The sequence below is a fragment of the Myxine glutinosa genome, chromosome 2 (genome assembly GCF_964187855.1).
Source record: "Myxine glutinosa chromosome 2, kmMyxGlut1.1, whole genome shotgun sequence".
Lineage (NCBI taxonomy): Eukaryota > Metazoa > Chordata > Myxini > Myxiniformes > Myxinidae > Myxine > Myxine glutinosa.
In genome coordinates this window covers 60959887-60982926 of record NC_136262.1, presented here as the reverse complement: position 1 = coordinate 60982926, position 23040 = coordinate 60959887, and the positions used below count along the sequence as shown (strand labels likewise).

Sequence of the window (23040 nt, the reverse complement as noted above, 5' to 3'; positions counted from 1 at the left end):
CCGCACATCCGTCGAACCATTCGCATTTCCACCCTTTCCAACCTTCGTTGCTGCTCTACGTTCATTACCCATGTCTCGCTCCCATAAATCATAACACCTCTCACACATGCAGCATACACCTTTCCCTTCAGCTTCAACGACACTCCCCTCATCATCAGCACGCCACTCAATTCCCGAAACTTCTTCCATGCACATCTCACTCGAGCAACCGTTGCCGAGTCTGATCCACCTTCTCCATTCAGCATGTCTCCGAGGTAGCAAAATGTTTTCACACCTTCCAGCTTCACGCCGTCTCCAAGATCCAACTCAACATTTCCTCCATCTGCAGCTCCCTCTGTGCACACCTTACATTTGAATGTAGCTGCCACACTGGTTAATGACCCTCTCAGACCACTACATTTTTGATGAACCCATTCAGCACACATTGTGCACTGAATGGAGTTCACTCCGACACCCTTCCTACACACAGCACAGGGCCACTTCCCAGTTCTTTCCACCTCACCACATGCTTTACCACTTGCCATCACCTTCGTCTTTCCGATATTCACCTTCAGACCTTTTGTCTCCATACATTCCTTCCACGTGTTCATCTTTTCCTTCAGTCCATCCATACTTTCCGCAATCAACACCAGATCATCTGCATACAACAACTTCCATGGTAAACCCTCCTTTACGTTCTGAGCCAGCACCTCCATCACAGCTACAAATAGTAGTGGACTTAGTACCGACCCCTGATGCACTCCCACCTTCACCTCAAACTCACCACTGTTCCCGTCCTTCGTCCTTACAGCTGTGCGCGCTCTTTTGTACATTGCCATCACTACTCTGATCAACCATTCCTCCACTCCTAACTTCCTCAATGCCCATGTCAATACTTTGCGTGGAACCCGATCGAATGCTTTCTCCAGATCAACAAACCCAAGAAACAACTTCTTCCTCTTCTCCATGTACTTCTCCTGCAACTGCCTCACAATGAAAAGCGCGTCTGTCGTTCCTCTTCCTCGCATGAATCCAAACTGCATTTCGTCGATCTTCACTTTCTTCCTTATCCTCCTCTCCAACACCCTTTCCAATACCTTCATTCCATGCTCCAATAACTTTATCGCTCGGTACGAGCCACACTCCAGAGGGTCACCTTTCCCCTTGTATAGAGGGACAAGGGTACTCAGTTCCCAATCCACTGGAATGCGGCCTTCTTTCACCACCAGATTACAGATCTCTGTCATTCTCTTCACACCCCAACTTCCTGCTGCCTTCAACATATCTCCCACAACTCCCGTCGGCCCTCCTGCTTTTCTACCCTTCATTGCTTTTATCACTTCCTCAACTTCCTTCTCAGTTATCTTCTCTGCCGGTCCTAAAACTGGGTTACTCTCTATGTTGCCATCCCATTCATTCTCTGTATTCAACAGCATTTCCATATATCTTTTCCATCTTCCTTTAATTCCATCTGGGTCGACAACGATTTGTCCCACTTCATCCTTCAAGCAACTCACCCCCATCACATCACACCTCTCTTTCGCTATCTGCTTTGCAATCCTGAATACTGCTTTCTGACCCTCTTCCGAATCCAAGCGTTCTCCGAACATTTTCCTACATTCCTCCTGCGCCTTTGCTGCCTCTTTCTTTGCAGCCTTCCTGGCTGCCTTATAACTTTCATGCTCTGCTGTTTCTGCTCCCGTACCCTTCGCCTTCTGCCACTCCTTGAACTTCTTCCTCTTCTCGTCACTCCTCTTTCCAACTTCTTCATCCCACCACCATGTTTCCGAGTGCCTCGGTGGTCCTTTTGTCCATCCACATACCTCACCAACGGCTCCCAACAGACTAGCTTTCATCGACATCCAACCACTTTCAAGCTCAACCACATCATCCTCGACCCTACTCAGCCTCTCTTTTAATGCCTCCCTTACTGTCACCTCTTTCAACCTCCACACCTTCATTCTCGGTTGGTACTTCACCCGCCGAGCTCTCCTCGCACCTTTCACCCTTACGTCGCAGACAAGCAAGTGGTGCTGTGAAACAGCCTCCTCCCCCGGGATCACCTTTGTGTCCCGGAGGTGCCCCCTATCTCGCCTACGCACCATCAGGTAGTCAACGGTTGTCGTCGACCCACCTCACTTGTATGTAACAAGCTTATTATCCTCTTTCTGGAACTGAGTATTACAAATCAACAAATCAGCTCCATCAGCAAACTCCAAAATCCTTTCACCTTCTCCATTTCTCACACCATATCCGTAACCCCCATGAACTCCGTCAAAACCATCCATACTCCTTCCCACATGTCCATTTAGGTCTCCTCCTACCACAACAACTTCCTCATCTTTCACGTTTTCCATCAGCTTCTCTATCGCACACCAGAACTTGTCCTTCTCTTCATCGCTTCGACCAACCTGCGGAGCATATCCCGGGATGACGTTCACCAAGAGCTTTCCAATCATCATTTTCACCATCATCAACCTATCACTCACTCTAGTCACACTCACCACACTGTCTACAAACTCCTCAGAAAACAGGACACCAACACCATTCACGCCCTCCAGGCACCCTTGCCACACAAACTTGTATTTCTGTCCCGGCCTACCCTTCACCATTCTCACACCACTTCCCTTCCATCTCGTCTCTTGCACACAACATATGTCCACTCTTCTTCTGACCAATACTTCCACCACTTCTCCTGATCTCCCTGTCATTGTCCCTACATTCCATGTCCCAAACCTCAGAAACCGATCTCCACTTCGGGCTGTACCCTGCCCACATGTAGTTGTAATTGTCATGGTTCTCTTTTTGAGGCAATGTTTTTATGGCCGGATGCCCTTCCTGACGCTAACCCTCTTAGTCGCCTCTTACGACACGCAGGGATACGGCGTACCTATTCTTATCCAGGGTACACACTGGGATATCACATATATCCCAGTGTTTACCCTGGAGGTGCGGAAGAAGCCACCATAAAATAACCCTCACCTAACCTAACCTAACCCTAACCTAACCTAACCCTAACCTTAGGGTTAGGAAACCTAACCCTAACCCTAACACACAATATACGTACACACACCATAAAATAAATACAGTTATAACGAAAATACAAATGGGAACAATTACTTAACTTCGATTTCAAATCGCTCGCGACTCGGCAAAGGCCTTGCTCGAGATGCGGCAAACAGACGATTAATTTATGAAAGATAAACACCGAGAAACTTCCAAGGTGCACACTATAACTTCACACACCGAAAGATAAATACAGTTTCGACAAAATACAATTGTGAACAGACTTAACTTTGAAAACGTGGAGACCGTGTGGAGCTTCGAGAATCGCTGCCGCCGTCTCCAAGATCTCGCGAGATCGTATCTCCATCTGGACTTGAACCTAAATCTCATCAGCTTATTCTTGTCACCTACCCACTCATTCAACAATTTTTGTAGTAACCTGTCCATAACATTTTGAGATATCGTGCTATATATCGTTTTTGGCCCTATCACTCAATGATGAAGAATCACTTAAATGATTCACTAAAACCCAATCGATTTGTCCTTGTCACACACTCAACCTGTCCACCGAATTTCATCCGAATCCGTCCATAACTCTTTGAGATATCCTGCTCACAGACAGACAGACAGACAAACGAACAAACGCTGGTGAAAAACATAAACTCCGTCCACCTTCCGTGATGGAGGTAATAATCCTGTTGCACTGCAGAATTATTGACTCGGCAAATGTTTTATTTCCCTTGTGCAGCTGGTTTTATTGTATTTTTTTCTTATTGAGGCCCTACTGACTGCTGAAACTTGATGGTAAAATTTTGGCTTGGTATTCTAGCCACGGTTTATGGTAGTACTGTTGTTAAGGTATTTTTATTTCTTTATTTTATTTTTGGTTGTAAATGTCCCAAGAATTAATGAATGAATGATCGTTTTTTTAAAGGCCATTTTCCCCGCTAGAGCGGGGGTTAGCGTTGCGGGCCCCCTGACAATCATGGTTCCCTGTTTGAGGCAATGTTTTTATGGCCGGATGCCCTTCCTGACGTCAACCCTTAGACGCCTCTTACGGTGCGCAAGGATACGGTGTACCTATTCTAAATCGGGGTACACACCGGGATCATTCATCCCAGCAAGCTGGTACTCAATTTACCGACCTCGGAAGGATGACAGGCTGAGTCAACCCCCCTGGCGTTAATTCAGCGATCGACCGGGATTCGAACTCAGGATCCCAAGACTGCGCCCTAACCACTAAGTCAACACCAGGCTGTAAATGTCCCAAGGTTCAGAGTTATTATCCTGTTCTCCATGCAGCGGGATACTGTTTTACAGGTGTGTGCTTGTGTCCAGGCCGTAACTTTTTTTCATCATTTGAGCATTTGTCATCAAATTTTCAACAAACACTTATGGGAATAGGGAAAACACTATTTAATAAATTTTACTTTTTCTTATTATTTTTCTTAGCTTTTGTTTTTGGCAATTTTAAAGTACAAAGCGGCTATGGATGGACTGCATTTTGAGATGTTTACTCGTTATTCTTTGTAAAAAAAACAAAAAAACAAAAAAAAAACAATTGGGGCTGAATTGGATTTTTCAGCCTGAAAGTTGAGTTGAATGGCACCATGTTGATTGCCTCTGAGGCATTATACCTGCCCACCTACGGCCTTTTCCCATCGGAGCCATGCTACGCAAGCCATATGCGATTTCTGCTCCTATTGTTATATTTATGTCCATGTTGACAGATCAAAGCGGCTCAGTTGAGGCAGCCTCAGAGGGTCAGGAGCAATTCCATTTCCTCGATAGTGCAACATCAACATTACATTCTCTACTGAGATGAAATGTAAAGAATAAAAAAAGGCTGAGAAGTAACGAGGGTGTGAAGGTCAATCGGAATATTTGTTGTAAGTTGTGTAAACGAGTCGATGCACAGGACCAAGCGGGACAATCTGAATGGATTAGGTGCACCGCAAAGTTGGAAATGAGTTTGCCAATCTCGGGATTCTAAGATTGTATAAACAATGCTTGGGAGGAAATTTAGAAAGCTAAAATGTATTCCTCTCTTTTCTTCCCTCTTTCTCTTTTATTAAAAGGCCATTTGTGGAGGAGCTGACAAAAACAACAATGAAAGCAAACGAGCAACTTCATACAACACACAATGTCATTTAAATAAGCATTTGCAATAAGGGAACCGCAGGCATGACAACAAAAGCCACAATAGAAATGATGCAAAACATGCTAATTGTCTGTTATCGTACCAAGAGGACAAGAAGACCGGAGAGAATAAAAGTGGGAAAGTAAAGAGTCCGTGCATGGGGACTGGAGTTTCATGAAGTTTTTGAAGTCACAGCTCGGAATAAACTATGGTGCCCCCACTCCCATCCCATCTCCCACCATCCTACCTTTTATCACTGAGAAAGACTTTCAGTCTCGGCTTGGAAAGCTTGAGCTGCCCGGATGAGACACCGTTTATCACAAGCTTCTCGATACCTGTAGCTGAATATTCATTCAGCCAAAAAGTATCCAACCATGTATCCAAGAAGGAAACCTATGCACAACTCCAATTCCAATTCCAATGCACAGACAGACCTAAGAACAGTGCCATGTCCTACGAAGATTAATGAAGATTAAGCAGTGCAAGCTTTCCATTCAACAGGGCCTTTTGGCATCCATGGTGATAGAATGGCTGGCAGCATTGTAAGAAATTCCTGGGAGATTGGCACGATGCAAAACAGCAATGCCAAGATAATACTGAACAATCGTAGGTATCGCTGAACACTCAAAACGTTCAACAATATACAGTCGAGGGATATACCTGCAAAATATTATATTCAATATACCTGCAAAAATATCTAAATACAAGTTTTAGATGCGCTCTCTGTGTTCAAACTGTCTGTTGCATCTTTGGCAGAGGTGGGTGAGGCTTAACTAGGATCTTGAATATACTGTTGAGGTTTGGAGATTGTACATATAACATCATTAAAGGTTAAAGGTTTGCCCCCTATAGTTAGTCCACAAGCAACACGTAGGCCCATTAGAATTAGTTATGTCATAGTATGTGTAAGAGTAGGCCATTTCCCTAGTGATATCTGCGTTGTGTAAAGAATTAAGCTTAGGTCATTTTCATTTTGCGGCCACCCTCCAATTTACACCTATGGGCAAACTCGATCCCGCACCCCATTTTGGCTGATCCCTCCGTGTGTGGTGCTTTGGCTGCCAGCAGCATTAGCTGCCCTTTGCTCGCTCAAACTAGTCGGGTAACCACGAGGTAGGCCTGGAAAGAGGGAGGAGCGCAAGGGTTGAGGTGTGGCCGCGTCAAGCAGCGCGTCAGGAGGCGGTGACGGTAAGAGCAACAGCCAACCAGGGCTGAGAGGGCATGGCTTGATGGGGCGTGGCAAGAAACGTCTGGTGAGTTCCAGAGGGTTCCAAGGGCGTGGCAATAAAGCCCTTGGCGCGAGGCCCCCACCTGAGTAGTTGAGAGATGAGAAGGGATGCGCAGTTCTGATTCGAGTTGTGAGAGAGTACTGATGAGAGAAGGACTTGCTCGCAGAGGACTCGTTGGGTGAATTGCGCTGTGTATGAGAACTGATCCGGAGCACTCGTGTGAGAACTGCAGTAAGAGGACTGGCGTGCACACGACAGTTCGAGCCTTGATTGAGAAGCGCATTGTTCGCGTTTATTGAACTATTACGAACTATTCGCTTTTTACGTACGCGGCTGAGCCGCAAGTGTAACCGCCGAAGCCAGCCTACCGTTCACCCTGTGATAATCCCGTGCACAAGAACGACATGTGGAGAGCTCCTGCCGTCTTTCTTCGTCTCCTTCGCGGTGTGAGTTGGGGACCGGAGGAAGAGCTGCCTGGACGCCATCCCTGGACCATCGACCTGTTCGTCTGCAAACCCCGTGTGAGTGTGTCTGAGTGTGTGACGCGCCCGTTTGTCCAGGGATAAGTTAATACTGTTTAAGGCTGCACTGTGTATTCTTCTTCTTCTTATTGTACAAAGTGTAAATAAATAGTGTTATTCCTTCCTTCCAAATTCAACCGTTTCAGTCATTTCCATCATTGGATAAGCGTGGCACGATTACGAACCGCTTGGATCGGGTTAGTCCTTGATAACGGCTCGGGTCACGGTTTCGCTACCGCTCGGCATTTCCACCAACACCCGTGATTCGGGCCGGGCTTATTTCCTCGTTTCCGGTCAGCGTTATTACATAGGTAATAGCGAATTCATCGTCCTAAAACCCTATTTAATGCTGTCCGGGAAGGACGTCATAGGTCCCGGGTCCCATCGGCTAGTCAAAGACAAGGGGACTAATCCCCCTTTAGTAAGGGGAAAAGGCCAACGCTGAGATCCACAACATTTGGTGTCGGGGAGTGGGATTTGACCCGAAGTGCGCCTAACGCACTCAAAATTACGAGCGGCCAAAATTCAATTAAAAACCAAATTATATTCGTGCCATGGATAACCAAGACGGTCGGATGCCGGTGGGGGTAAATGAGGAGATAGAGGAGGAATTAGAATCAACCCAGGACACCCCGGAAGAAGTGGGAGAAATGGAGGATGCAATTGATGAGGGTGCAGCAGTGGGGGTGGCAGGGGAAGAAAATGGCGGTACCACGCACATGGCGGCGAGGGCTGTGCCCGCTGCGCAAGTGGGGGTGGTGGATATGCAATCCTATATGGACACCTTTATGGTGCAAATGAGGGCTTATATGGTGGAGTCAGAGCATAGGATGGATGCTCGGAGTGAGCGATTGGGAAATCAAATTGGGGGATTGAAAAATGATATGGGAGAAATGAAAAACGGGTTAAATAATTTGGAAAGCAAAATGGGTGGCCAAATGAAAGAAATGAAAGACGGGTTATTGGGGTTTGGAAACGGAATAAGTGGCCAAATAAAAGAGATGGGGAAAGACATAAGGCGCAGGTCGAGCGGGAAAGTCACATTTGTACGCGACGGGGTAACGCAATGTGAGAAACGCGTGGAGAGCGGGGTAGAGCCGAGCGCAGTTAAAATGACTGGTATAGAAATCGTGACACGGGGTATGGAAAAGCCGACGGCCGCCGAATTGGAAAATTGTATTTTATGTGCGCCAGCGGTCGTCGAGCTTAATAAAGAAAAATAAATTATAGTGGAAATTGGGGATGAAGAGACGGCAGAATTAGAAATTCAATCGGAGGAAAAGATGGAATACGTGCAAAGTCCGTGTTCGCATTGTGATGTTGTGCTGCCTAACCAAAATGAAAGTTTGCAGGTGCGGTTGGAGAAGAGCATTCCGAAGGTGAGTAGGAGCGTGTATGGCGCGAAAAGGTTTGACGCGAAAGTGTTTGGTGCGAAAAGATTTTTCGCGCGCTTGGGATCGCGACGTCACCCGGGCGCTTGTGGAAGGTCCGTGGTGCGCTGTGTGAAGGTGAATGGCGCGCGTGTGCGAACAGCACCGGAGCGCGAGTGTGTTACAGAGTGTGAGGAAGAATGCACAATGGAGTGTATGTGGGAGGAGTGTGTTGAAGAAGAGTGTGAAACGGAGTGTGGAACGGAGTTTGACACAGAGTGTGAGATGGCCGAAGAGAGTGTGCTGGAGTGCACACCAGAGCGCGTGATTGGGTGTGCAGCCAGAGAGTGCACACCCGTGGGTAAGTGTGCGCTGATGGGGTGTGTGCAGGAGTGCACACCCATGGGTGTTAGAGGATGTATCTAGAGAGTGTACGCGATGGTGTGCGATGGCCAAGTGTGTTACGGAGTGTGTAACAGAAGAGTGTGTGATAATGGAGTGTGTGAGTGCGCCTGAGTGGTGTGCATCGGAGTGTGCGGGGAACGAGTGTGCACAAGAAAGTGCAATAACGGAGTGCAGGGGATGTACGAGAGGCAGTGGAGCGCCGCGTTGTGCGAGTGAGAAACGGGTTGCGTGGTGTGAGAATGCGACCTGGGCATCGACGCAGACCTGGGGGGGGGGGGGGGGGGGGGGTTAGCGCTTAGGCCGACGTATAGCCGACGCGAGCTCTCTGGGCGTGGTGCGCTGTGTGTGCTGCAGGGACCGGCGGGGATCGTTGCCGCGGCGGTCTCGCAAGGAGCGCCGTGCACGATTCGTGCCGGGCCCCGCCCTGTATGGTCGGTGGCGTGCCTTGATGAAAGAGGCAAACGGCACATTTCCAGGGGAGGAAGGAGGGGTCGGACCTCGCCCCCTGGCGGGCGCGGTGCTCCGACCGGGGGAGGTTGGGCCATGGTGCCGGAGACCGGAAGGCTCCGCGCCGAGATGGTGCCTGGAACCTTGCCCCAAGTATGCCTCCTCCCCAGAATCGAAAATGCCGGACGGACCCAACCAACAGTAGACCAACCACCCGCATGCATTGCTCGGCTTTACGAAGCCGAGCTGTAATGACAATGTATTGCCGCACGGAGAGGCTCGAGAGTAGTGGACTAGTAGTGATGGTGAATGGTAGCTTTACCATTCAATTGGGGCACATGAGCTATAGATTATGGGGATGGCAGTGTGAACTAGCCGAGGGCATGCTAGGATATTGTTAGGGATTTAGAGATGACAGTAGGGATGAGATTTAAGTAGTGACTTTTGTACCGGTAGAGGGGACGTAGTCAGATTAGATGGATGATAATGACTAGGGAAGTGCTTAGTGTAAGGGAAGACGGGAAAGCACGAGTATTAGGGGAAGTAGTTAGTTAGATGATGCTGTGTGTATGAGCTTGAGAATGAGAATCTTTGTGGTAAGCGTGAGCAAATGAGGAATTGAATGAAATTGTTTGTGGATGAACTTGCGCAAATGAGGCATTGGTCGGGGATGGCCAGAGAAAGTGTATAAGTGATGTATTGCGGATGTGTGTAAGTGTGTTGAGTGATTGACTTGCATGGTGTGCAAGTGGGGGAACAGTTGTGTGGAATAAATGGTGTGGAGTAAATGGTGTGGAGTAAATGGTGTGGAATGAGTGGTGTGGAGTGCATGGTGCGAAGGAGTGGATGGGGAAAGATGGACCCCTTCACGAGTACCCGGGGAGGGTAGTTTAAAGTTAGGGAGACGGTTTAGGTAAATTGTTGGATATTGACAGCTGTGGTGCGTGTAGTAGCAATGTAGTGCTTGGATGGGTGCATGAGACTGTGGAAAAGGCTGGGCGTGTGGGCTTAATTGGTGAGTATAGTTATTGGGGCTCTCCGCCACTGGTAGTCTGTCGGCCAGGTGAGGCCGCAGGTAGGCTCTGGGAGCCAGCCAGTCAGTTAGAGTCAGAGTAGTGTTCAGTGGGGCCCGAGGATCCTAGGAGAGGACCCGGGTACCCCAATGCCAGAGAGGGCATCAGAGGGGTGTGAGAGCCAGGAGGGGCCTTCCCCGGTTTAGGGTAGTTGTAAGGAGCATGGTAAGCTCGGGTGGAGCCTTCAGTGGCGGAGGTGCGCATGTAGTTGGACCTGCTAGCGGAGCCACACGACCCAGCCCCGAAATTGTGCGAAGGCACAGTCGTGAAAAATTGTGGGAGTGAGACCCCAAATTGGAAGAGCACCACAGGGTGGGTCAATGGGAATTGGTTTTTCGAACCACATAGAGTAAAGATGGCCAATTGGATTGGCAGGGCAAGACCCCGGGTAGTGTAACTGTGTTAATCTCAGAGTATAGTTAGGATGAGAAATCACTTCGCACCATCCACATCCACTCACCAAGGTGACAGGACTCCACACCAGATTTTGTGAGCTGTTTGGAATGTAAGACGCATCTTGACGTGAAAGGGACATTGTGTGATATTCCATCTCTTCCTTCTTGGGAGGGATTGGATGACGAATTTGGCATATAGTACATGGGCTTATGTTGGGAAACCAAAGTTTGTGGACCGTTTTGCTAGATTCTTGGCAACTAGGCTTAAATCACTCTAAATAGCATATTAAAAAAAAAATTGCTGTTGCCAAATTTTCACGACATCTTCATGGCGGCCATCTTGGATTTCAAGATGGCCACCATTTTGGACCTATTTTGCCTTATATCTCACTTATTAATCAAGGTATCAGCACAAGAATAGTGTCCTTACCCACATTTTCGGGGTCAAGGAAGACAATGGTGATAATCAAATTTCAGCTGGATGGCCAACATCTTTATAATTTCAAGATGGCCGCCATTTTTAATCAAAGTATGAGCAAACATAGCCTAGTGTCTTAGTCTGAGACAATTGATGAAGACTAGTTGTGGTGGCTCGCAACCATCATAGACTTAAGCCTTTTCTGAAAGCAATGCTACAGTTTGTTAATCAGTTTGTTTCATCAAACAACTCCTATCAAAAATCCAAACGACGGGCTCTCTACTGATCAAACACAATGTCATTCCCAATAGGCTGGGCGTCAGTGTTGCAGCATTTCTCCAAATCAGCATCACAGTTACACAATTCGGTACAGACTACATTCCTAGCTTTGCATGAACACCGGCGTGAACACAATTTGCTAGGACTCTTTGCAGCTCGTCCACAGCCACAGCGAACAAGTTGGAGAATTGAGGCTGGAGCAATTGCAACCTGCGTCAGGACTGGTCTCAATTCGCCTCCAACAGTTTCCCATCCCAAGGTGTTTGGGTCGATCACAGTTGGATTTAGAGTTAGATCTTGTGCCCACGTGTGTGCTTGCAAATGAGCACGCTGGACATGCTCTTTCCAGGCACCAGCAGTTGGTGTTAGTTTCTCGACTCCCTGATCAGCCTTCGGCTGGCGGAATAGGTGCCATCGTAGTTCAGCAGCACTTCTTATTGTGACACCTTTCGGACAGAAGAGGCGACAGAAATACTCTTCACATCCTTCTAGGACAGCATCAGATGGTTTATCACCCTCTCCAAGCTGAGCAATTGCTGACACTACTGTTTGACTACTTTCAGTGAATGCCTTGAAGCAAGTTGTTTTACTCTTCCCCTGAATGTGGCCAGTGGTGTCACAGCCGGTGAGAGCATGCCAATTAACAAGTGCTTTTGCCCTCTGAGCACCAAGCTGTTCATAGATTGGCCTTAGTAAGATTTTCCGACGGTTTTTTCCAGTGCCCATGATAACTGCAGCATCACTTCCTAGGTCATCACTTCGACGTAGAGCAAGTAACAACACATCTGTGTCTGGGGAATAGATACTCACAATGAATCCTGTTTTCACAAGTTGCACTGCATGCAAAATCATGAGTGTGTCAGCTTCCTCCTGGCTACTGACCTCTTTAGCAATTTCACATTCAAAATTGCTCTGGACACTTCTCCTTGTCACCGTTACAATCTGCATGGAGGATCTACTGTTGATCAATCTATTTGCCAGGAAGAGTGTCAGTGAATCCTTTGTGACATTACTAGCAAGGAATGACTTGGTGTCCTTGATTTTGGTTTGCTCATCAACAATATAGTTTTTCACTGCCTTGGTCTTGCCTCTATGACGTTCTCTTGTTCCTTCCTTCAATGATGCATCAATTGTGTAATTGTCAAACACAACCCGAAGCTGCTCATAAGCACGTCCTCTGCATTCGGCTAGCTGTACATACGCTGTGCCTAGCTCCTTGCAGTTCTGAAATTTCTCGACACTCATTAATTCTTGCAATAGCGCCATTCCATCAACAATTAAGCATGTCCTGGGTCTTTCTTGCACATTCTCAGGGTGTTCTGCAAGTTCTTCAGCATGGTCACTTGAGTTTGTGTCATCACTGGATTTCATAAGACCCTCCAGGAGTGATATGATCTTGCTCTTGTCGGTGGTGGGGTGGACCATTCCATTTGGCTGGAGAAGAGTTCTATTGGTATTGGACAGTTCATGTGCCCCTACCACTTCCTCTAGATCCACTGCTTCCCTCGATGACCTTGCAATGACTAGTAGTCGAGCAAACAGGGATGTCGTCACTTTCAGTGCCACTACCTCACTACCAGTTTTCACCAACAGGTCTTTGCCAACCGAATTCCAAGATGGCAATTTCAATTTGGTCATTGTCGACCACAGGTTTTGGTTTCCCTTTATTCTCTTTTCTACAAATGCACTGTAAGCCTCCTGTCCGAATTTCTCTGCATTAAGAATTCCTTCCTCCACAGTTTTAGGAATCACCTCATTGGTCAACAACTTGAACAGGCAGGTCTGAAACACATCCTCAGAGTTGTGCAACTTGAAAATGTTGCATTGGAGAAGTGTTGCTTTCAGCTTTGCAATTGATCGTTCCTGGTAGGCTACTTTGTTGGATGAAAGGCCATGATGCCTATCAGTTTTCTCTGAAGACACTCCAGCCAGGTGTTCCATTTCCTTTGATATGTGAGCGAGCTCGGGGGCTGTCAGACAGAACTTCTTAAGTGTTGCAGCTGTGGATGTTATTCCACTGATCCCACCATGTCCTTTTGCTGATACCTTGATTAATAAGTGAGATATAAGGCAAAATAGGTCCGAAATGGTGGCCATCTTGAAATCCAAGATGGCCGCCATGAAGATGTCGTGAAAATTTGGCAACAGCAATTTTTTTATTTTATATGCTATTTAGAGTGATTTAAGCCTTGTTGCCATGAATCTAGCAAAACGGTCCACAAATATACATAAGCCCATGTACTAATAGTGGGGATAGAAAAGACAAGACGTAGCGACGAATTGTGAAGTGTAAATACGGGGAGGGGCAAGGGTAGTGTAGGCTGACATGGGGGGCTACGTACGGCTAGGGACGAGCTTTCTCCGCTCGCTCCTGCGTGCTCCTCATGTGGCATTGCCTTGTGTTGACGTGTACCCTTGCGCCCTTTCCTCCGCTGACTCCCTGCTTGTCTTTCCTCCCCACCCATGGACCCATTTTTTTTGTTGAGGGGAGTGTGCAGGAACCCTGAGCTGTGTGGCTGCACTTTTGCACTGCACTCTGCTACCTCTTGTTGCACCAGTACACCTATGGACCACACGTTCTGTGGCCTGGCACCTTTTGCTGGGGCAGACAATTGCTGCAAACATTATCTTGCCCTGCGGACCACTGGTTTTTAAGTGGCGTCAGTCACGCAGATGGACCATAAGATGGCCCTGCAAATAAAAAACGGACACGGTTTGTGCATTTTTTTATTCCGGTGTGTCAGGAAAGAATATCTCCAAGTTTTATTATGGCACACCAAAGACGAAGCAGGGAGACGCAAGAAGCAGCAGCCCAGCAGCAGCCAAGCAGAAAAAGCCAGCATTTATTGTGAAATGTGCATTTTTGATGATTGTGCATGATTGTGCATATTTGTGCATTTCTGGTATTACGGTGTATTGGTGCAGTGCATTGTGTTTCTCTCCTCAAAATTCTCTCCCACAAAAGAACAGGTCCTGGGTTGTAGAACTGTAAATAATTACATTAGTCTTGTAAATAACATGCTCCCCACCGGCTTTATGTGTAGTTTGAGAATTCTTTCCGCAATTCGGTTAGCCGTGGGTGTGAATCTGTTAGATAGTACACAACGCAGTAGGTGGGACATATCTCGTGTTGTAAAACTGTCGCATACAGGGTGTTAGATTAAATGTAGAGGGGAACCACATCTAAGTGTCACACGGAAATTGAAAGGTAGTCCTGACCCTTGCTCAAAACCGGTCGTGCTCACTTGTGTGGGTTCGGCTTGGGGACGAGCCTGGTGAAGGAGGGGGGCAGTGTTGAGGTTTTGAGATTGTACATATAACATCATTAAAGGTTAAAGGTTTGCCCCCCATAGTTAGTCCACAAGCAACACGTAGGCCCATTAGAATTATGTCATAGTATGTGTAAGAGTAGGCCATTTCCCCAGTGATATCTGCATTGTGTAAAGAATTAAGCTTAGGTCCTTTTCATTTTGCAGCCACCCTCCAATTTACACCTATGGGCAAACTCGATCCCGCATCCCATTTTGGCTGATCCTGCCATGTGTGGTGCTTTGGCTGCCAGCAGCATTAGCTGCCGTTTGCTCGCTCAAACTAGTCGGGTAACCACGAGGTAGGCCTGGAAAGAGGGAGGAGCGCGAGGGTCGAGGTGTGGCCACGTCAAGCAGCGCGTCAGGAGGCGGTGACGGTAAGAGCAACAGCCAACCAAGGCTGAGAGGGCATGGCTTGATGGGGCGTGGCAAGAAACGTCTGGTGAGTTCCAGAGGGTTCCAAGGGCGTGGCAATAAAATCCTTGGCGCGAGGCCCCCACCTGAGTAGTTGAGAGATGAGAAGGGATGCGCAGTTCTGAGTTGAGTTGTGAGAGAGGACTGATGAGAGAAGGACTTGCTCGCAGAGGACTCATTGGGTGAATTGCGCTTTGTATGAGAACTGATCCGGAGCACTCGTGTGAGAACTGCAGTAAGAGGACTGGCATGCAGACGACAGTTCGAGCCTTGATTGAGAAGCGCATTGTTCACGTTTATTGAACTATTACGAACTATTCGCTTATTACGTATGCGGCTGAGCCCAAGTGTAACCGCCGAAGCCAGCCTACCGTTCGCCCTGTGATAATCCCGTGCGCAAGAACGACACTTGGAGAGCTCCTGCCGTCTTTGTTCGTCTCCTTTGCGGTGCGAGTTGGGCACTGGAGGAAGAGCTGCCTGGACGCCATCCCTGGACCATCGACCTGTTCATCTGCAAACCCCGTGTGAGTGTCTCTGAGAGTGTGACGGCCCGTTTGTCCAGGGATAAGTTAAGACTGTTTAAGGCTGCACTGTGTATTATTCTTCTTATTGTACAAAGTGTAAATAAATCGTGTTGTTCCTTCCTTCCAAATTCGACCGTTTCAGTCATTTCCATCATTGGGTATTGGGGTAAGCGTGGCATGATTACGAACCGCTTGGATCGGGTTAGACCTTGATAACGGCTCGGGTCACGGGTTCGCTACCGCTCGACGTTTCCACCAACACCCGTGATTCTGGCGGGGCTTATTTCCTCGTTTCCGGTCAGCGTTAGTACTTAGGTAATAGTGAATTCATAGTCCTAAAATCCTATTTAACGCTGTCCGGGAAGGACGTCATAGGTCCCGGGTCCCGTCGGCTAGTCAGACAAGGGGACTAATCCCCCCTTGGTAAGTGGAAAAGGCCGACGCTGAGATCCGCAACAATACTATACGAATCATCATCTCCACCACCTAAGGTGGATGGAGGTTGTTTTCACCCCTGTCTGTTTGTGAGTAGGATATCTCAAAAACCTGTGGACAGATTCAGACCAAAAGTTGGTGGACAGATTGCGTGTGTAACTAGGAAGAATTTATTAGAGTTTGGTCAAAATCCAGATCTGTATCCGGATAGTATAAATTTCTAAGTGATTCTTCACCGTTGAGAGATGGGGCCAAATATTATATATACTATGACATGATATCTCAAAAAGTTGTCGATGGATTATGACAAAATCTGGTGGATAGGTTGGGTAGGTGATGAGAACAAGCCCATGAGGTTTTCGTTCAAATACAGATGCAGATCCGGCCTATCAGTGGGATACAAAACGTAAACTGTTCAGCCTGACGGAGGTATGCGCACTACCGAGTGCCGTTCTAGTTTTCAAATGTCGTATCACACAACAGGATGGTGCAGTGGTAATACACTACCTTTGAGCTATCTATCCTGGGTACGATTGTTGGCCCAATTATAAACCGTCATCCTGGTGTTTCGCATGCATTGTGAGGCATCCTCGTGTGCCGTCCCTCAAATGGATGTTAAACTGGGTGTCCCACCTGCCAGCATTAGTTGGTGGATAATAAATTTCCCATGTTGTCCTTTTTGTGGAGTAGGCCAGTTATCGCCAAGATCCTGAAAATTTTTCAGACTCCTCCCCTAATTGGCTGCAATTGACGTGAGCCATTTCATGAAAGATTTTGGTCAATCTACCTACTGTCTCCATTCCTGCAAGAAGGTGGGATTAATTGGGTCCATTTAAAAATAAGAAGTTGTAGAAGTAGAGTTTCAGGTACAATATAATTTGTCAGAGTTTTGAGTTTTATTCCAACTTCTTGTCATTGATCTTTTAAAATATCTGACATTTCCAAGTGTTTTGTCTTATTGTGATTTTAATTTTTATGGTTCATTTGATACATATGCACTTTCCTAATGACTATGCATTGTATTTATTTTGGGTAGAGGTCCAAAGTTTATTTAGTTTTTGCATTGTATTGTTTCAAATCCATGTTTTTTGTTTTTTTTTTCAAATCCATCACCACATTTTCCAGGTTACCAAAGATAGGGTCCACCTAAGCAGCACGGCTTTGAATAATGAATTCTTCAATTTTGCTGCAGCAGAGTGGATGCAGCGTCTTGCCGAAGGTAGGTATACATAGCTCAATCTCCCCATGCCTGTCTTCACCAGGCACCCCCTTCTATCTACAGTGGCCTGCAAAAGTATTCATCCCCAACCAATAATGCCACATTTCGATGAATTATGTCATCGAGAAACGATTTTTCCAAATGAAGTTTTTCATTCATAACTGAAGAGATCAAACTTGACACTTTTATAGTTGAAGGAGGTTACATGGCAGGAATACCTCCAAAAAGCATGTACAAATCAAAATTCACTGGTTGTAAAAGTATTCAGCCACTTAGGTCAGTACTTGGTAGAAGCAACCTTTGCAGCAATGACTGCTGGGAGTCTTTTTGGGTCTGTCTCTACCAGCTTTGCACAGTGAGATGATGAAATATTTGCCAATTCTTCATGTGAAAATTGCTCTAGTTCTGCCAAGTTTAATGGGGATCGTTGATGGACTGCAATCTTCAAGTCTCGTCATATCGGTTCATTTGGGTTCAAGTTAGGACTTTGACTGGGCCACTCAAGAACATTTATTTTCTTCTCATTGAGGAACTCCATTGTGGCTTTAGCTTTGTGCTTCAGATCATTGTCCTGCTGAAATGTGAATCTCCTACCCAGTTTCAGATTTATGGCTGACTCAAGCATGTTTTCATCAAGGATCCTCCTGTACTTTGCACCTACAATTATCCCTTTGATCCTGACAAGCTTTGCAGTCCTGCTGATGAAAAGCAGCCCCATAACATGATGCTGCCACCACCATGTTTGACAGTCGGGATGGTGCTGATTGGGTGATGTGCAGTATAAGGCTTGCGCCAAATTTATCGCTTTGAATTTCGACCAAAAGGTTCAATTTTTGTTTTGTCTGACCACAAAATGTTTCTCCACATATTTGCAGTATCGATTAGATGCATCTTTTTCAGAAATGGCTTCTTTCTTGCCATCTCTCCATAGAGGCTTGTTTCGTGAAGGAAACGGGATATTGTTTATTGATGAACACTGACCCCCATCTCTGACGTAGAGCCTTTCAGATCTTTCAAGGTCGGTGTTGGATTTGCAGTGACTTCGCGAACCAGTTTCCTGCTTGCCCGACTGCTGAATTTGGCTGGGCGACCTGATCTGGGTAGAGTTTGGGTGGTATGATGCGTCTTCCACTTAATGATGGATTTCACCGTATTCAAAGGGATAATGAGTGACTTTGAAATCTTCTTATAACCCTCTCCTGAATGGTGCTTCTCCACCATTTTATGTCTGACTTCTTTGGAAAGCTTCTTGGTCTTCATGTTTGCCTTGTTGGTTGACCCACTGAATTCCTCTTTTAACTCATTAGATAGGTGGGGGGTGGGGGGGGGGGGGGAGAGCTTAAGTTTTAAGTGAAACCACTGATTATATACAGGTTAAACCTATTACACATATTTTGTAACCGTTCAAACAAACAATTTGCTCCTGCAGTGATTTAGGATTATTTCGGCAAAGGGTTTGAATACTTTTGCAACTGAGAATCATCTGATTTTCTCTGTTAATGCAACTTATTCACATTTTATCTCGAACTTATTTTTTTTCATCTCTCTCTCTGTCTTGTCTCAAATATTATGGATAGAAAGGGTCATATACATATTAGAATTGGAATGGAAAGAGTGTATCGGAGCTTAGTTGGTGAGGAGGTTGGGTAAAGGGGAATGTTTGAGCCAGGAGGGAGTTGGTGCAGTTTGTTTATCATGCCATCTTTTTCGTATGTAATATGTGCATTGCCCCAAATGCTAACAACTCTGGCTAATATAAGTGCTCCCCTCTGACTCCTTCTGATTGATTTACACAGTGATTTGATTGTTATTCGCAACATTTCTAAACACTCATTGTGGCCTTTTGCATAGAATTCCAAACATGTTTTGAAATATCTCTGCAGGGGAGTTTGTCCCAGAGACTCAGATACGCAAAAAGCAAGACAAAGACAAGCCCACTGAATCGTGGAAAGAGGTGTTCTTTGAAGAATATTATGGTGAAAAGTAAGTCGTTTGTTATTGTTTTTTATTGTTTTTTTTACATCTACAGGAAGGTGTGGAGGTAGTGTACTGGACTTTAAGCTGTCTTGTCTCGGTTCTTATTCTTGACTCGACTATAAACTTTTGGATCGGTGCTTCACAGGTGGGACGCTGTCTCCCAAAGTGTGCCTTCCCTGGGATGGACGTTAAACCGGGTGTCCCATTTGCTTGCAATATTTGGTGGATGTTAAAGACTCCACAATGTCTTTTGCGAAGAGTTGGCGAGTTATTGCCGGCATCCTGAACAAATTACAAATTATTGGCCAAATTGCCTTCATTCAAACGTAATGCAAGTCAGAGTCTTGGGACAAAAAACACCTTCTCCGACCAACCTTGCAAAAAGGTGCCAATAATTGGGGCCTTTAATCATCGTAGTCATAGACAGTAATTTTTGTTAGAAATGTTTTTTTGGGGTGGAAAGAGAGCTCTGAGGTAGTGCGCACTCACTTGAGTTGTCTAGTCCGGGTTAAATTCATGACGCAATTATAAATTGTCGCCCTGGTATTTTGCAAGCAGGGCGTTGCATCAATGAGCCCACCGTCCATTGGATGGGACGTTAAGGTGGGGAGTTGTCTACCAGCTTCAGTTACTGCTAGTGGACGTTCATGATGAGTGGGCTTTTCTCCTTGGAATCTTGGCGGAACGCAAAATTCCTGCCTTGACTACCGCTGGGAAAGTAACGATAAACCAAGCACTATAATGTCTTTTTTTTTTCTTTTTTTTTTACCACAAGACTGTTTTGTCAGCATGCAACCTGCCCTCAGGCAGAACACCTGAGGGTGAGAAAGGAAGAGAGAGAAAGAAAGAGAGAGAGAGAGATGGAGAGTGGGCAATCGAGGGGTAGAGAAGGGGGGAATGGATGAGAGCGAATGAATGGGAGAATACCATTAGTTGTGATTTGTAATACATTTGTTTTTGTTAATCGCAGGGGTTGGTGCTTACCCACACATTAACCCAACAGTGAGGTGACTGCTTTTGCCTTGTAGTTTGATTTTCGTTGAGTTTGGAAGCTGGACTACCACTCTGTCTACTTTACCTTCTTGATGGGACATTTGCTGCAATGTGATAATGCAAAGAATATTGCTGCGGATTCGGGGTTCGGCACTCCAGTTACCAGGGGGGGGAGGGGGGGGGGGTTAATCCCCTTGTCTTTTAAGCTGGCCGTTCCCCCAACCCTAGAAGTTATAACGCTCCTTCCGGTCGGGAGTAGCCAGGGTGATTGGTCAATGAAGTCTCAAATACCTGAGTGCTACCCCTGGCCGTGAAGCAGGGGGATAACTCCTGCTCGGACCGCGGACAAGATGGAATTTGCCGAGCGGTTAGCAATCCGAAGCCCGAGCCGTTAGCGGTTGACTAACCCGATCCTGAGCGATTGCCGAAATCGTGCCACGTATATTCAATTGTGAAAAGACTAAGACGATCGGACAGAAGAAACCAAAGTAAGGAAGAACACAGGAATTTATTACCACAATAATTAAAGAGGAAACGGAAGGGTAAATGTACAAGGGAAGAATAAGAAGCAGACACAGGCCAACCTTATACAGTCTTAATTATCACGCCCAGGACAACACAAACAGACTTACACGAAAGGTGTAATGGTGGCAGGGAGGGAAGGTCCAAGCAGAAGGATGGCGTGGGCTCCAGCTCCGATCCACGCTCCACCCCGGTCCACGCTCAGGTTCCGATCCATGCTCCAGCTCTGCGGCGAAACCCGGCAGGTAGCGCTGCTCGTATATTGTTGCACGCGAGCGGACCTTACTTAGCGGGGTTCATATATCGGGGAAGGTATTCAGCTTTCTCTCTCTCTCAACGTTCATAACGTGCTGCAGTTCAACAGAAGTCCCCGGCGCAGTCCGATACAGTTGGTCGCTCCCTGCGCAGTTCGTAATCATCAGCATCCCCCAGCGCAGTTCTAGGTAATCGAGCTCTTTTGGCGCAGTTCGTATCAAGCAATGGTTCCCTGCGCAGTCCGTAATCAATGGCCTCCCCTGACGCCGTCCGTAATCGGGCTTTGCGCTCGCGCTTAAAGCTCGCGCGTTGAAATCAAGCCGCCTTCATAGGGCTACGCCCACTAGCGAGCTTACCTCAGCCCTGGTCGGTCGGCGAGGGCTCGCTGGCTCCACCTTTGAGGATGAGTCGGCGAGGGGGCCACGCCTCCTCCCCACGCTCCGCCCTTCTTCGCCAGCCTGACCGCGTACGCAATGGCGTTTGATGCAGCGAACGCTGCTAGCAAGCAAGCGCTAAGGCGCGTAATAGCAAGAGAGAGACAACCCCCGCCTGTAGGTGCGCATGATGGAGTAGCTTGGAGAGAGAGATCAAAATGCACGGGATTGAAGGACCTATCTTATTTAATTAATGCAACGCAGAGTCAAACTATTGGAAACAGAGCCTTACCTGAAACACATACTAATGAAATAACTGAAAGAGTTCCTATGGTGCCCTGCGTGTTGTATATGGACTAATTAGGGTGCTACCTTTAACCTTTAGAAATTGGGAATATTTACAGGGAATTATTTACAAGGATTATTATTTACAAGTGCCGGTTCTAAAAACAGTAACACTGCACCCTCCCCTTTCTCCAGACCCGTCCCGGGCCGTTTCACAAGCGATATCTTTTACAATTATGTGTGACACTTAGGTGTAGTTACCCTCTCGTGTTAACCTCACCCTGAGTGCGACATTTTAAAAACTAGATATGTCCCGCCTGCTGCGTTGCATTCTACCTGGCAGACTCACGCCCACAGACTAACCGAATTGCGGAATTAATTTTCAAACTAAACATTTAACTGGTGGGGAGCATTATTTACAAAGACACTACTACTATTTGGATTATTTACAACTCGAACCCAGGACCTGTCTTTTGGGAAGACAAAAGCAGAGCTTTTGAAAAGAGGAAAGGTCATGCACTGCACTGTACCGATACACCATACCCACCTGCACAGAAATTCACAATCAAATAATAAAGTGCACTAAAAAGCACAAAAAGCACCACCAAAAAGCACCATCAAATGCACAGTCATGCACATTTCCAAAAATAAACTGGCATCTTCTCCGCTGGGCCGATGGCTGCTGGGCCGATGTTTCTTGGCGTCTTGATGTTCTTTCTTGCGGCCTATTTAATCAATAAAAAGGGCACAAACCGCGTCCCTTTTTTTAAAATTACGACCAGCAGGGGCCAACTAAGGTGGTCCACCTGCTTGGCATAGGTGCCACCTTGACTGTGGTCCGCAAGCAAGATGCTGGCAGCAATGGTTCACGCCAGCAGAGGGGCCAGGCGACAGAATGTGTGGTCCATATATGGTGGGCTTGGCCACAGAACGTGTGGTCCATAGGTGGTGTTAGGCCACAAAACGTGTGGTCCATAAGGTGGGCTTGGCCACAGAACGTGTGGTCCATAGGTGGTGTACCGGTCCAGGCAGGCAAGCAGCGAGGGTGCGGGCGCACAACTGCGACACCTGCACAGTTTACCCTCGGCACACAAACACCATGATCCATGAGTGGGGAAGGAAGACAAAGCAGGGTTAGTGGGGTGCAAGGGCGCAAGGTTACACATCAACACAAGGCAATGCGACATGAAGGGCGCGGGAGAGCGAGCTGAGAAAGCCCGTCCCTACCGTTCGTCACCCCCCATGTCACCTATCCTACCCCTTGCCCCTCCCCGTATCTACACAATTTACAAATCCGTCGCTAACGTCCTGTCTCCCATATCTCCCCTAATCCAAATTGGTCATCAATCCCTCCTAAGGAGGAAGGGATGGAATCACAAACACAATGTCACCCCCACGTCACGATGCGTCCTTCATATACCAAACATTTGCAAAATCGGTGTGGAGTGTTCTCACCTCAGGTGAGCGGATGC

At 46.9% G+C, this 23040-nt stretch overlaps 1 protein-coding gene across 7 annotated transcripts in view; it reads left to right on the top strand.

The window, feature by feature from the left end:
• The window catches only part of LOC137421758 (uncharacterized), a 107825-nt gene that overhangs the window by 60511 nt on the left and 24274 nt on the right, over window positions 1–23040 (top strand). For all 7 annotated transcript variants that reach the window (XM_068108117.2, XM_068108116.2, XM_068108115.2 and 4 more), the window contains 2 exons: window positions 17069–17162; window positions 19046–19145. In XM_068108117.2, coding sequence (XP_067964218.2) covers window positions 17069–17162; window positions 19046–19145 — 194 coding nt within the window. The remainder of the gene's footprint in view (window positions 1–17068; window positions 17163–19045; window positions 19146–23040) is intronic.